Below are 14,411 nucleotides of genomic sequence, written 5' to 3'. Positions count from 1 at the left end.
CTTCTGTCGGCGTCTGAGCTGGCGCTTCAAGTTCAAGGGCGCGCGCCGTTGCCACTCCGAGAGTCAAAGAGACTGACACATGACTCGATCGCTGCTTTCGCTCTCTCGTCGCACCCTCGCTTGCGGCTGGCAGCAGCAAAAGCAAAGCCCCTCAACTTTGTTTTAGCTTTTTTCCATCTCCCTCTCTCATCTTTATTACACAGCGCCCCATTTCTCTCCGTTTTGCGGGCCACTGAAAGCACACCCCCGCTGCGCGCGGTTACTTTCCGATATGGCTGACCGCGCGGGACCTTCCTCTGCGCATTGGAGCGGTGGCTCTTCAGATTCTAAATACGAGCCGAGCTCGGATTCGGACTCTGACAGCGTCTCATCCGAGGAAGAGGCGAGTTCCGCATCGTCAGATTCTGACGTTGAAACGGCGGGACCATCATCCCGGAAGTGTGCGACACTGGGGGTGCGTCACGGGCAGGAACACCCGACAGCGAAAGGGTTAAGCGATGCGCCACTGCCCTGAGATGCCAAGTGGTCTCAGTGATGGGTCTTGTGCGGCCCAGGTTGCTCTTCCTGACCGACCAATCATTAATTTAACCCCCACTAGCCACTGTGGCCAGTTCCCTCACTATTCGATGGGCAGGTTGTGATGAAGCCACAAGGTCACGTGACCTAGGTGCCCCACCTGCCTCCCATAGGTTGCTCTCTGGGCACCACCTGCCAGAGCCATATATGCCCATGATTTCTAGTTAACAGGGCTTTCAGCACTATCGCATTAATACTTACAGATGGGAACGGAAACAAATTCTCTCTTCAAAACAAGTGAAGTTCTAGTAGTTACAAAGGTTTTAACCGAGGTTTTGATCTCCACTACTGCCTAAGCTCAAGTTACTATGTTTTGTGGTGAAAATATGCCTTCACTGCCAAGAGTAAGCATTCTGTACATTTACTGATCGAAATATACCCTGGTACATGCCCTGCTCCTAAAAGAGTGCGTGCTACAGGACAGCTTTCTCCTTCTTTACTCCCATATAGACTAATTCGTGTTTAGAATGCAATATCCAAAGCAATTTTTAGCTCTTGTGAGAAATAGACAAAAAATTTGCATTTTTGTACAAACTGGTTGTTCCCTTTCGTAGTGGAGGAATCTGTACAGTGGTGAGCAGCCTTGTCTAGAGCGCTCGGACGGTGCACTTCCTTGCAAACAAATCCAGATTTTGTGGCAGCCTCTAGGGTTCAGCAGCAACGCTTGCACGGAAGTAGCGCCAGATAGCCTCGTAAACAAAGCAGGCACGAAAACTTTGCCCTGTAATGAGGGGCTGCTCTCTAATTTCGGTTTTTGTTACCAAGTGCGCACCGCTCAAGCGCTCTAGACAAGGCTGCTCACCACTGTACATAAATATCTACACACGACAGAGTGGCATCAATGCTTCACTGTTTTTGTCTTGTTTGGGAAGCTCTGTGGCACCGCTCACCTGGGCTCTGAGTGACAGCAGCAGCAGTAGTAGTGGTCGTAGTGGCAGCAGGAGCAGCGGTGGTAGCATTGGTGATGGGAGCAGAGTCTTGGCTCGAAGCCTGGCCATCAGACGTGCTGGATGACAGGGTGCGGCCGAGACGCGCTCCACGGCCCGCCGGGCCCCGCCCAACTGAGCATCGTTTTTTCCGGAAGAGCACACTCGTGCGCCGGTTCACACCAGACGGAATGGTAGACTGGACAGCTGCAAGGAGGCCAACGTTTACACCATCTGAAGGGTGAGGTGTAAAACTGAGCCACTGTTAACTACTGTATTCATCTGTGATTGTTAAACACTTCAACAGATGGCGCTACATTTCGCTGCACTCTTTCACTCATTGTCATTATCATTAGCGTTATGATGCGTCTTGGAGGCATCCTTCATTACTAAAGTAGTGTTAGCTGTGTTCTACAGTGCAGCAAGGACAAAAGTAAAAGACAAGAAACAAGCATTGACAGTGATGCTTTGTTTCACTCTCGTTTATCCTGGTATTTTGAAATAAAAAACTGCATTACTTTTGATGCAATGTAAACTAAGACCACAAAATTCAAAGGGGAAGTGCTGCTTCTGTCTTCCTAAATACTTCTCTCACTAGCCATGCCACTGACCGAGACATGGCTTGTCTGGGTCACTATCAGGAAAGTTGCCCATAGAGTCCTTGCACATTTGACCAACACCTTATATGCTTAACTCCACATGAGGCATTCCCCCCACCCCGAGGATGTACTACATGCGTTCCTTAAGAAAAGCTGCCCCCTATAAAGCACCAGCTACTGCCTTCATTTTGTTGTGAACAAGGCGCCTGTGAAACCACCGAGGCAAAAATGGCTTTCTTTTATGCGTCTTTTGGAGAGTGTACATTTTTACAGCACAGCTGTTATTAGATTGTTCTCACTGCATGTCGGCGTTAAAGTAGCAGTGTGGCGGGTCATGTAACCACCAGCCTAAGCTCAAGTTACTATGTTTTGTGGTGAAAATATGCCTTCACTGCCAAGAGTAAGCATTCTGTACATTTACTGATCGAAATATACCCTGGTACTTGGACAACATGCCCTGCTCCTAAAAGAGTGCATGCTACAGGACAGCTTTCTCCTTCTTTATTCCCATATAGGCTAATTCGTGTTTAGAATGCAATATCCAAAGTGATTTTTAGCTTTTGTGAAAAATAGACAAAAAATTTGTATTTTTGCACAAACTGGTTGTTCCCTTTCGTAGTGGAGGAATCTGTACATAAATATACATGACTGATAGTATCTCTAATAAATAAATAAATAAATAAATAAACACGACCCTACGTCTTGACATCAATGAGAATGGAGCCGCCTGGCACAGAGCCCTCCCTGCCACCCACGTGACCCCCGCACCGTGACGTCAAGGCAAAGCACACCTCCAGATAGGGAGCAATCGCAAATTCACGAATTGCTGGGCATGTGCGAATAGTGGTTCATTGGTTTGAAGCGAATGCGAATCGAATAGCAATTTTCTTTGAATAATTTCGAAGCGAATATTTCAGATAGCTCTAGCACACAAAAAAGGTTGAAAGGCATAACAGGCATTTTAAAAATCATGTATTTTTGAACACAGGGCCATTACATGAAAAAAAAAAAAATAATGCATCGAACTTTATCACACTCATTGAAGCGGTGTCGACGTCCTGCAAAAGTGACCATCAGAAATTGGGAGTTGGCCTACATGTGGAACAGACATATTTGGGGGGTGTTTGACCTATCTACGACCCTATGACCGTCCCCCCCAAGTACTGTTCTTAATTGTGATTGCATCATTGCGCAGCTACTGCCTTTAAGCAACGACTCCATGAACACCTGCTAGGCGTCAAAAAGGGGCACCTGTCACGATGTGCCTCGAGCTAGCTTCCTCTCATGCTCGTGCCATTGGGCTTGATTCGCAAATTCCACGCAGAGGAGAGCGGCTGCTGGACCTGCAGTCTGCTCAAACTTGTTCAGCCGAAATCAAGAGAACCGCAGAATCGCTCATCCTTCGATTGCGGCTGCTATGGCGATCCGGTTCTACGGGGAGCCACTGCACATGCGGATCGCGCTATACTAAATCTCCGTACTGAGGCATGCTGCCGTGCCCCATTGATGGTGCAGCTGTAGACACCTGACAGCAGGTACAGATGCAGACACCGCACTTCCGCCTGCTTGCGTCTGTTGCTGCGAGAATGCGTGATCGGTGTCGGTATACGCGTGGGAGTGCAGGTACGCGGCACGGAGTTGGGGCTTTGGTTGTGCGCGTGCCGTGTTGTGATCCAGAAGTACGAAGCAAGAGTTCCAGAAACGTTATTCGCTTGGGATGAATACTTCGAGACTTCGAACACCAAACATTCGGCTCGAATCGAATATCGAATACTTTACTATTCGACCAAATATTCGAGATTATTGAATATTCGCGCAGGCTTACAAGTTGCAACGGCATTCAACAGTTAAGCTAGCTAAACGCGTAATGATCTTAACGCTTTTTTTGCCAATCACTTACTTCCTCCCATCAACACTGATTGGCCAGGTACATACTGAGCTAGGGCCAGAGACGACACACGCACACACAGACAAACACTTGCCTTCTGCGGAAAAGTGTCCCCCCAGGTGCATTCCGGGTGAGCATGCCAGCGCTCTGAACGCCTGCGTACCGTGGCTAGGGGGTCGGCCCCGACGTGCCAGCCCAGATCCAAGTGGCCGGCGACCACGCCGATGGCTGCTGGCCCCCCGGCCTCGGAAGCCTCCTTCCCGGGCACTGGGCGCTGGTGTCGCGTGCGGTGGCGATGCTGGTGGCAGGGATCCCACGGGTGCCGTTTCTGCAGGGGCTTCAGTGTGAAAGCAAGTTTCTGTGAGCTGATGGCTAGGAACATGCTGTTCACAGAATAAGAAATCACTGCTCAGTTGTTCCGTAACCACTGCAGTTCAAACTACGGAACTGCAGAATTTTACGCCTCGGAGGTTTATGGTACAAAAGTTTACGGAATGGGGATTCGTAGAAAAAATAAAAATTTGTGTTTGCCTCGCTAGTTAGTCAGCTGGCATTCTTCCAGAGGATGGAGCATGCATGTACTCTCTTTCTTCAGTGCTTCTCACTGAGCTGCTCTGCCAGATTGCACAAGGATAAATTTTCACTGTGGTAGCACTACTGGGCACATTTTCAAATTTCGGGCATACGTATGTATGTGTACACTTAGCAGGCCTTGACCTGAGTGAAGGGCACACCTGGGTGAAGTGCCTTCATGGTAAATGCCATCTAGGTAAAGACCTTTAGGTCAAATGCCTTTACCACGTAAGGACCTTCAGTGCCCACCGTAACTAGTGCTACTGCATGATATTCCGCGCTTAGCCATGCTAATTGTCTGCTAATTTTTTTTAAAAACTTCAGCTATTGAGGGTGCTGCCATACTGTGAAGAGATCATGGTCATGTGTAAGGGGTTTAATGGGCCACGTGGTGATGATGTCATGTCGTGCAAAGCATGCGGTCTCTGGATAACAAGCCAATAATGCCAGCCACTTTAAATCGCATGAATACAGGGGAGCCGAAAATGTAACCGTAAAGAGGTTTTGAGATGACGACCTCAGGTCTGTGTCCGACAGAAAGCTTGAGCTAGCTCACCTGCTGGTCGAGGCGGCTGGCAGGGTGCAGGACGCTTGGGTGGCCTTCCACGCCGGCCCTTCACGACTACTCTCGGTGCCGTCGCTGCAACGGGAAAACAGTTTGTGTTACAGCCAGCGTCACAGCCGCAAATGCTAAACACCGGACCCACTGTTCTGGTGTCAACCTTCTTGCCTGTCCTCCTCGCTTCTCGGCTGCCACACCACATACCTCCCCCCCCTTTGAAACGTTCATTGTTCCCTTTATAGTTGGCTGCTCGCCATGATCACAGAGCACCATCCCCCCAGAACTGAGCAAAGTGCCGCACACACCTCCTTGACACAGCAGTTGCGGACACATGAATTCTGCAGAGCAAGAAATGAAGGCTGGGCAAAGCATATTTCTTTTACAGGGGAAAAATGTGAAACAGATGGTCAAAGGAACCACAGCTCTTCAAGGCTGTGTAAATTGCATGATATGGCAGTGAGTCTCATATACTTTTTTTCGTTTGTATAATCTACCCACATGCAAACCAGCTCAATTTCTCAATGACTTTTCTTCCTGAAATGACCTGATACCACCACCACACTTTTGTAAATAATTCTGGCTGAAGCCTAACTCTGCTAACGCGGGCATTATTTTCTAGTTCTAAGTTTCACGTTTTCTTCTCATAAAGTTTAGTTTACCATACAATTCTACCTTTGCACAAACGCGTTCAAGTGGGAGAACCTTCAAGCAGCACTGGCTGTCACGTGCATCAGTCAGACAGCCAGGCAATGCCAATCCCGCCTGGGTACATCATGTTCAACGGGCATTGCAGAAACTAGCCCTGGTAGATGTATTCAACTGAATAATGTGGATAACTAAGGTATTTTGGCAGCTCCAAGAAGCATTCTGCAAAATATTTACAAAATTAAAAGCCTCATTCATGGATGCTAGAAGCCTGGCTGCTCTATAAATTCACAGAAGTCTTCACTCCTTTAACTTTTGCTGGTAGAAATTTTCTTAAATTTGAAATTTCTTGCCACAAGTTGCATGAGCTTGGTGTCCCAGACATTACTCTAAGGCAGATACTGACAATCATGTCCCAAAACAGCAGCCCAGGCAGAAATCACATACATGCTCGATCAAGAAGGTGCATGCCAGTGATGGGATCGTAGCCGATTCGTTCTGCCTTGGTTCGGGCCTGGCTGATCACGGAGTTTCCCTGCAGGAAGGCAAAACACAAGGGACACCACACCACATGTCTAGCTGCACTTCATCACAAATTCACGCACTGTGACTATACACAATAAGCTATACGCGAAAGGGCATCGGCAGCATTTGTGCATTGAATTCCTGATTCTTGCTTGGTAAGGCGTGAGAGGAGTTTGATCACTGAAGCGTGCTCCATATTATTATGGCCACGAAACTAAACAATTAGGCTCACTCGGCAATTCCCACAAAAGTCTAAAGAAAAAGAAAGGTGCAAACACTGTAGCTTGTAACCTAGCGTTACATCCCAATTGCTTCTTAGGAATGCATGCAGTGCTCAACAAAGATAACGCAAGACACAGGAAGAACGTATCCTGTTCCTCTGTCTCATGTCATCTCTGTCAGGTGTCGCATGCAGTTCGTAAAGAGCAAATATGTGAACCAATTAGCCCAACAACAAGTGTTAGGATACTGGCACAAGTGCGCCTTGCATTGAAACTGAAACTATGTGGCACCAAACATCATGGTGAAGGCAAACGGAAGTTGAGTAAAGCACAAAGTTGGGTGAGATGGTGGTTCATCATGTTAAACTTGGCACCAGCCAAGGGGTCCTTTTATCTTTCTGCGCAATGAAATGAAATTTGGCATGCTTAATGTAAACTCCAATGAATGCTTAAATACAAAATTTCAAAGATATATCCTGAGTAGTTTTGACATTATATATATTTATGTGCTTCACTGCTATACCAAACTAACAGAAAGCCTGGCGTGACAACAATACATGGTAGGAGTCGCCAGTCCCTCTTAAGTTTTTTCCTAAAGGACGGGTTGATGCTGTGACACTTTACAAGTACTTCTAGCTCCCTGATATCTTTTCTGCACAGAATGTTACATGCACGCTTGCATAATGTGCTCATAATTGACACGAAAATTAGTGATGGAATAAAAAAATTATAAAGTAATTCAAAACTATACCAATGTCACAGCATAAAGAGTTTATCAAGGAATACCATTGTCGTGCTGCTACACTTTCTGCAAGCAAGGCAGCCAGATCAAAAAACACTTTTCAGAAAACTGGCATTTTCACTGAGATTCCAGTCAGTTTTTGCTACCTACCGTCACAAAAACATTTTATAAAGTCTCTTCAGGGCTGTTTTCTGGGCTTTTTTTTTAAATTAAACATATCTTATAGACAGAAATCTGGTGTTTTCTAAAATTCAATTTTTTTCGAGATTTTTATGATCTGAAAGCCGTGCCCCTTCTTCAGGACGACTTAAAGTGGGTGCAGTTGGCACTGCTTGCCTGCCTGCGCCCATTCGGGCCATGGTCCTCACCTGTTCACGCATCTTAACTGCCGCCCGGTAGTACATTGTGTCGCGCGAGTTGTACGTGGTGCAGTTGTCGACCACCAGGTGGAAGTCAGCCTCGAACTCGTCCAAGCCACCGTACTCGTGCCGCTTCAGCTTTTGCTCCATCGTCGAAAAGTCCATGGGCTTCGAAATGTAGTTCAAGTAGTCTGGAACCTGGAAACAAAAGCATAAGTCCATCTCGGGCTAAACAATGAAAGAAGATGGAAGCTGTCTTGCACGTTAAGCCACACTGAAAATGTACTTGGAGTGTGGCGCTCCAGCACAAGACAAGACAAGGGACGAAAAAAGAATAGCAACACTAGGAATTACCCTTTCCCTCTGTTCCACTAGAACATCATGCTCAACAATCCTCAACTCACCCAATGCTCTGCACTGGTAAAAAAATTACTTTGTGAATTTTGTAATTATGATGTGTGTTCAAAAAGAAACTGAACTCTTGCTATAACATCCCTATTGCTTATTGTACAACATTTTAAACACTGTCCTCAAACTAGTCCCCTCTACTGGCACCTGCTGGGTATTAAAAGGGACCCTGAAATAATGTTTACTGAGGTAAGGAAAAATCGCAAGTGATCGGTATTCCATCACTCGTCATTGTGCTGCAAAAATTTTTAAGCTAGCTTCATTGATACTAAAGACATTAGTGATTGAAAATGATGCTCCTCCTCTCCCCTCTCAACTCATAAGCACCAGTGCACCAGAAAAAGTAAAAAAAAACAAACAGGTGAGGACTGCACCCTGCCCTGCCCCATCCCACCCACATCACTAGGGCGTGCCCAGTGTGAAGGCTTGCCCAGATTTCCTACTCTACACCAGCAGGGTAGGTGTGGCTAAGAACTTGCAGAGAGGAGTCGTCTTAATTACCTGTGAGCAGCAACTTTAAAAATTTTTTTTTAAATTATACAATCCATGCAGAGCTTTTAAATTTGACTTAAATACTCACAAAGACTACTTGTACAGATTTACTGCTTTCAAATATGACCACCAGAATTATTTCAGGCTGTCTTTATATACAGCAGCAGACTATCTGGTCATAGGGAGGACCTGCTGGGCACTCAAGATCCTGCAGCACACTATTAGGTGATGAAGAGAACTTTCTGGACATCAAGATCCAACATCGAGCAATTCTGGCATGGAGAGAAACTGCTGGGCATTCAAGATCCTAAAGCATACACTATTAGGTCATAAAGAGAACTTTGTGGACATCAAGATCTTGCATCGAGCAATTTGGGCACGAAAAGCAGTGCTGGGTATTTAAGAACTATTAAGTCATGGAGAGAACTTGATGGACCTCAAGATCCTATATCAAGCGATTTGGCATGAAGAGAACTGCTGGGCACTTAGTACCCTACAGCACACTATTAGGTCATGAAGAAAACTTGCTGTGCACTCAAGATGAACTGAAATGTACAGGCTCAACTGGTGAGAGATGATGTATTCCCCGAGGAAACCACTCACCTCACTGAGGTTCACAGGCTGCGCGAAGATGCCCGTGGGGTCGAGTTCGCGGAGCTGAGCCAGCAAGCGCCGCAGCAGCACATCGCGCGGACACAGCTGCAGCTCGGTGGCCAGCTGATGGAGGCGCAGCTGCTCACGCTTGAGCTTCTCGCGCTTGCGCATCAGCTCGACGAGGAGGCGCGCGCGCTCCAGGTCCTGCCGCAGCCGCTGCCAGAACTTGAGCTGCTCGCGCAGCCCACCGGCCTCGGCATCACGCAGTTCCCCTCGGCGGCCACCAGGGTGCGCCATCTGCAGACGCCGCAGGAGGGGCACGCCATTGCGCGACTGCCGCTTGAGCGTCCAGTAGCCCAGCAGTCGCTCGAGGAAGGCCTGCTTGCGTGCCAGGTTCGTGAGCGTGGCAATCTTGGCCAGCCGGTCGCTTGGCAACGTCGGGATGGACACCACAGGCACAGCTGACCGTTTCTCGGCGAGGATCTTGCGTGCCTTGCGCATTTTCTCCCGTGACTGCGCCTTGGCCTGGGCCTTGCGCACCACGTCCACTTTGCCCCCGTTCTCAGAACCCTGTGGCGGCGGCACCGTGCATGTTTCGGTATAGAAATGGGCGACAAGTCAACGGTCATTGCTCACCTGTGTCCTCCTAATGCCCCAAAATGGAAATGACTAATTTGCAGCCAACTTCCCGAAAGATGACCCTCTTTAAAAGGTAACTTCTGTCACTGTGGCAAGAAAGGTTACTCTTTTGAACCTGAGATGGTCGAAATTAATCCAAGGCTAATTAAGCTCGCAAGGCTTTGGGACCTTAAAGTCCACATACCATACTACTACAAAGCCTAAAAAGTAACACGTACAAAATGATGTCCACATGTATGCTAGTCAACATCCCTAAATAAATCTACGCTACCTGATCTTTTGAAACTGATTAGGTTCATATGCAGCAGTGCTTGCTTCTGATTAACATGCTCAAGATTTGACTGAAGATAGGTTTTTTTAGCCAACTATATCAAAGCTTTCCGCAACTTTCAGGATCCGCAGTTTAAACTTATGGATCAGCAAATGTCACATTCTAAGATGCTTGCTAGGCTAGTTGGTTTTCAGACATGATCAGTGCTGTGCTGACAAAGTGAACATGCAACTACTTCCATTTTTGCCCTACTCAGAGTAAAGTTAGTGGCAAGTTCAGTGTTGTATGTGTGTGTGCTCACCTTTCTATGTTCTCGTTTCTGCTGCACTGTGTGAATCATCCTCAAGCAGTTAGCATGCACTTAAGGCCAGTTTTACCAGCACCAGCATAAAATTTGGAAGAGCGTGGTTGTTCGGACCAGATGGTTAGGATTTTTGGTATTGAGCAATCGCAGGGCAAAAAAGATGAACAAGAAAAAAAGACAAATATACAAGCCAGGACGGGTGCTGCACTTCTAAAGGATTTTATTGAAGAAAGCCAATTCTTAAATACACACAGTGCCTGTGGCATAGAAGCTAATCAAATGGCATTTTTGGAGAAATGTGATTAGCTTCTATGCCACAAACACAGTATGCATTTATGTGTTGGAATTTTTCTAAAAAATTCACTAGAAAGTGTAGTGCTTGTCCTGCCTTGCATGAAAAGGACATGTCCATTTCAGTCCATGCTGGGTGGTTCAAACTCTGCATGCGGAAGTGACAGCAGCCCAGTGACAGATGACTCATCTTTCTGCCACGTCATCGCAGCTGAAGTTGCACTTGTCATAGCATTAATGACTGCCATGCAAACGTGAATATTGCAACAAATGTTTGATATGCACCAAAAAATTATGTTAAAGCATTCTAAAGAAGAATGTGATTGATTCAGAGCATTTGTGATTGATTTAGAGGTGATGCAAGCTACAATGCAACTAATATGCTTCGAGACACCTACAGCAGTTTGGCCTTTTTGGTTTGGTTTGGTTTATTGGGGTTTAACGTTCCGAAGCAACTCAGGCTATGTGGGACGCCGTAGTGAAGGGCTCCGGAAATTTCGACTACCTGGTGTTCTTTAACGTTCACTGACATCGCACAGCACGCGGGCCTCTAGAATTTCGCCTCCGTCGAAATTCAGCCGCCGCGGCCGGGATCGAACCCGCGTCTTTCGGGTCAGCAGCCGAGCGCCGTAACCACTGAGCCACCGGGGCGGGGCTTTGGCCTTTTTGAAGCAAGGAAATGCACCAAGATTATTCCAAGCCTATACAGACACATCCACTTAGTGGACACTTCCAAAATATGGGCCCTATTTCGGTATTTAGTCTTTTTGTAATACAGCAAAAGCTGTTAAGGGTACATTTCCAGGTTGTACGGCAGTCACCGTAGGCGTAACAGGAAGGAGGGCGAGGATGCAGATGGGAGGCAGAGGGGACAGTTTTTGTGCCAGTCTTTTTCACACTGCGATCGCTCGACACCATGGATTTAAGTTTGGGGCTGAGAGCACCGGTGAGCAATATCTACAGGGGTGCAGCAGCAAGCAAGCAGGGTGGGAGCAGCGAAAGCAGGCATGAGGGCAGGGTTACCGGGTAATGGGGGCTGGCTGGCAGGTGAGGCGGGGGAGTGGCAGCGGCAGCTGGTGACGGCGGGGGGGAGCTACTCACGGGCGCAGCAGGGGCGTGCACGTCGCAGTAGGCCGCCTTGCGCACGTGCAGCCCCGCGGCTTCCTCGAGGCGCATGTAGAGGCCTGCCTGCTGAGCGCAGGTCACGTGAAAGGCAGTGTAGCAGTTCGCACGGTGGCACTGAATGCAGGCACCAACACCGCGCTGCTTGCAGATGTAGCAGGTGAGCTTCCAGCGTGCGGCCGGGATGTTGCTCAGGCTGTCGATGGGCTCAAGGAAGACGGTGTTGGCAAAGCACACCTCGGGCACCCACAGTGCGCATACCACGTGCGCCCAGCGGCCATCGTCCGTCTGTTTGAAGGCCCCGCCCTTGTTGGGGCAGAGCACACAGTCCACGGCACGTGACGGCGACTGCAGGCACCGGCGGCACAGCCACTGGCCCTCAGGGATGTAGGGCACGCCATAGCACTCCTGGTGCACCGCCAGATTGCACATGTCGCAGAAGAGGATGGCGTTGGAGTTTTGGCACTCGCCGTCGCTGCAGATGGCACACACAGCATCTTCATCGATGGGCGGTCCGAGGTCGCGACCACTGCTCTGGCTTTGGAAGTAGGACTCCTTCTCAAGCCGGTCCATGAGCAACTCAAAAGTGTCGCAGCTGACCTCCCCGAGGCCCTCGGCACGCCGCCGGTTGTTCATCAGCTGAAGCCAGGCACAGTCTTCCTCGTCCATGTCATACTCCACTGCCTCGTCCAGCTCCTCAGCTGATTTCTCCATGAAGCGGTAGTAGGAGGCTGGCCGTGGCGGAGCGTCCGGGGGATCGTAGTCCGCTACCACCCGGAAGGATGCCTCTGGCAGCTTGGCAGGCTTGTTTCCACCACTGCCAACTGCTCCAGCAGCGGACTCTGGTTCGCTGGCTGCACCAGCCTCCGGTTCTGCCGCCACCAAGTCCAGTGGCTCGCAGATGTTGATGCGGTGCAGGCAGCCATCGAGGTCCACTTCCACGATCTTCTGCAAGGCCCCGCAAGAAAGCCAGGTTGTTAGCTGAAGCTACAAGAGTGATGACAGGGCAAAGAAGCAAAACAGGAACTATATACCCTGATGGGGAAAAGATTTCTATTCAATCCCAGTTGGTACGCCTTCTGCTTCCAGCCGGAAAATGCCATTTCCAGCTAGCTACAGCTGAGACATCTTTGCTTCCAGCTATAAAAGTTCCACTTCCCCTGGAAAATGTCAATTCGAGAAAAGTGTTTTTCCAGCTGGAATTAGTGACTCTCTATTTTCAATATGGATGTAGCAGTAAAAAAAAGCAGATTATTTCAACATTGTGTGGTTTCCATTTGTTAAGGATAAGTACAAATCATTAGCTATGTTTATGAATCATGACCAAATAAATGAAACATGCAGAAAAAATGCTATCCGAATATCGTTTTTCCAGGGAATATTCCTTGCACGCATTCCCCGAACAAACACACCTGTGTAGTTGCATGCACAACAATAAGTAGAGACCCACTGTCACGATGGTTGCAAAGCCACGCAACTGCTCCAACCCGGCCATACGCAGAGCAGAGACAGGACAGGACTGCCTCTTGCGAAGAGAAAAGTGTCTCTAGGAGTTCTCCAAACGATTACAAAACGAACGCAAGGAAACGCGTAAGGCTAGCAAGCCCTCTCGAAGCCATCAAGCGGATCAGTATACAGCCACCAGCTGTTCTCGCGGATAGCAGCACTACGTCAGAGCTCATTTCCGCACCCAGAAAATGCCTGCAGTGCCTTGTGAATGCACCAGCGCACTTGGCAGATTTAACGGCTCCGTAGAGACGTGGCATCGACATGAGCGTCGAGCGCTTTGGACTGCGGCGAACAGCTGCTGTCAACCGCTTTGTATCGTGGAAGAGGCTTTCAGGCGCAATCGAACACACGGAGGAGAGCGGCACGCTAAGCTCGAGGCAGCGCAAACGGAAACAACCGACACCGGTACAACACAGAGGAACGAGCCGATGCGGCCGCCGTTCGCGCTTACTCACCTGCGCCTCTGCATACGTGAGAGCCTCGCGGGCCGCCGGTATGAGGCCCGGCGGCGGTGTTGGCGAGCGCCGGTTCTGCCGATGGTGCCATCGGCCGCGCTTTCCCTTCTTGCTGGGCGCGCTGCCTCCGTCGTGCTCGAAGTTGTACAGGTGGAACTGGATGCCGGAGTAGGTCTTGTAGATGCGGCCGCAGTTGGGCAGTGGGCACTCGTACGGGGGCTTGGTCGCGCGAAGGTTCTGACAGAAAGCGCGCACGTCGAAACTATTGGCCAACATGGCGCGCGCCTCGGGTCCACAAGCGACCCGAAGGCCGCTTGCCCGCCGGCACCAACCCCGAGGAGGGGTACGCACTCACGAAGTCAGAGAGGCGATCGCCAAGTTGCGGCGGCAGGCACAGCCGCCCGCCGCCACCGCGCTCCAGCGCCGATCGCGGCGGCGCATTCCCGCCGCTTCTCGATACACGCTGCGACCGCGCACAGGGCTTCCTCGAGCTCGCCGATCGGCGGCTGCTACGGGGCGAGTCGTTCTTCCGGGCAGTCGGAATCACCGTCAACGCCAGCAAACGAGAGAAGAAAAAAAAAACGATATACAATCTCTGTTGACCCTGTTGATCGACTGACACAGCTAGCCCCCCCCTTTCCAAGGTTCCTGCAACGTCCACTAGGGAAGAGTTCAGTTTGGACGTGGTTCGGACAGTTGGACAGTGTTCT

General features: G+C 49.3%; 1 protein-coding gene across 5 annotated transcripts in view; it reads right to left on the bottom strand.

Annotated features, from left to right (window-relative positions):
* Positions 1-14,411, bottom strand: part of Br140 (bromodomain-containing protein 140) — a 22,047-nt gene extending 7,636 nt beyond the window's left edge. For 2 of the 5 annotated variants that reach the window (XM_089551603.1, XM_089551604.1), the window contains exons 1-8: positions 13,702-14,411; positions 11,639-12,685; positions 9,120-9,680; positions 7,626-7,814; positions 6,217-6,304; positions 5,119-5,202; positions 4,084-4,326; positions 1,467-1,709 (exon numbers count right to left, since the gene is read on the bottom strand). In XM_089551603.1, coding sequence (XP_089407729.1) covers positions 1,467-1,709; positions 4,084-4,326; positions 5,119-5,202; positions 6,217-6,304; positions 7,626-7,814; positions 9,120-9,680; positions 11,639-12,685; positions 13,702-13,977 — 2,731 coding nt within the window. In that variant the 5' untranslated portion in view covers positions 13,978-14,411. The remainder of the gene's footprint in view (positions 1-1,466; positions 1,710-4,083; positions 4,327-5,118; positions 5,203-6,216; positions 6,305-7,625; positions 7,815-9,119; positions 9,681-11,638; positions 12,686-13,701) is intronic. The other 3 variants (XM_089551606.1, XM_089551605.1, XM_089551607.1) reach the window with 3 other exon arrangements.

Source organism: Amblyomma mixtum, chromosome 7, assembly GCF_055824585.1.
Source record: "Amblyomma mixtum isolate Tamu chromosome 7, ASM5582458v1, whole genome shotgun sequence".
Lineage (NCBI taxonomy): Eukaryota > Metazoa > Arthropoda > Arachnida > Ixodida > Ixodidae > Amblyomma > Amblyomma mixtum.
This window is presented reverse-complemented; position numbering and strand designations above follow the sequence as displayed.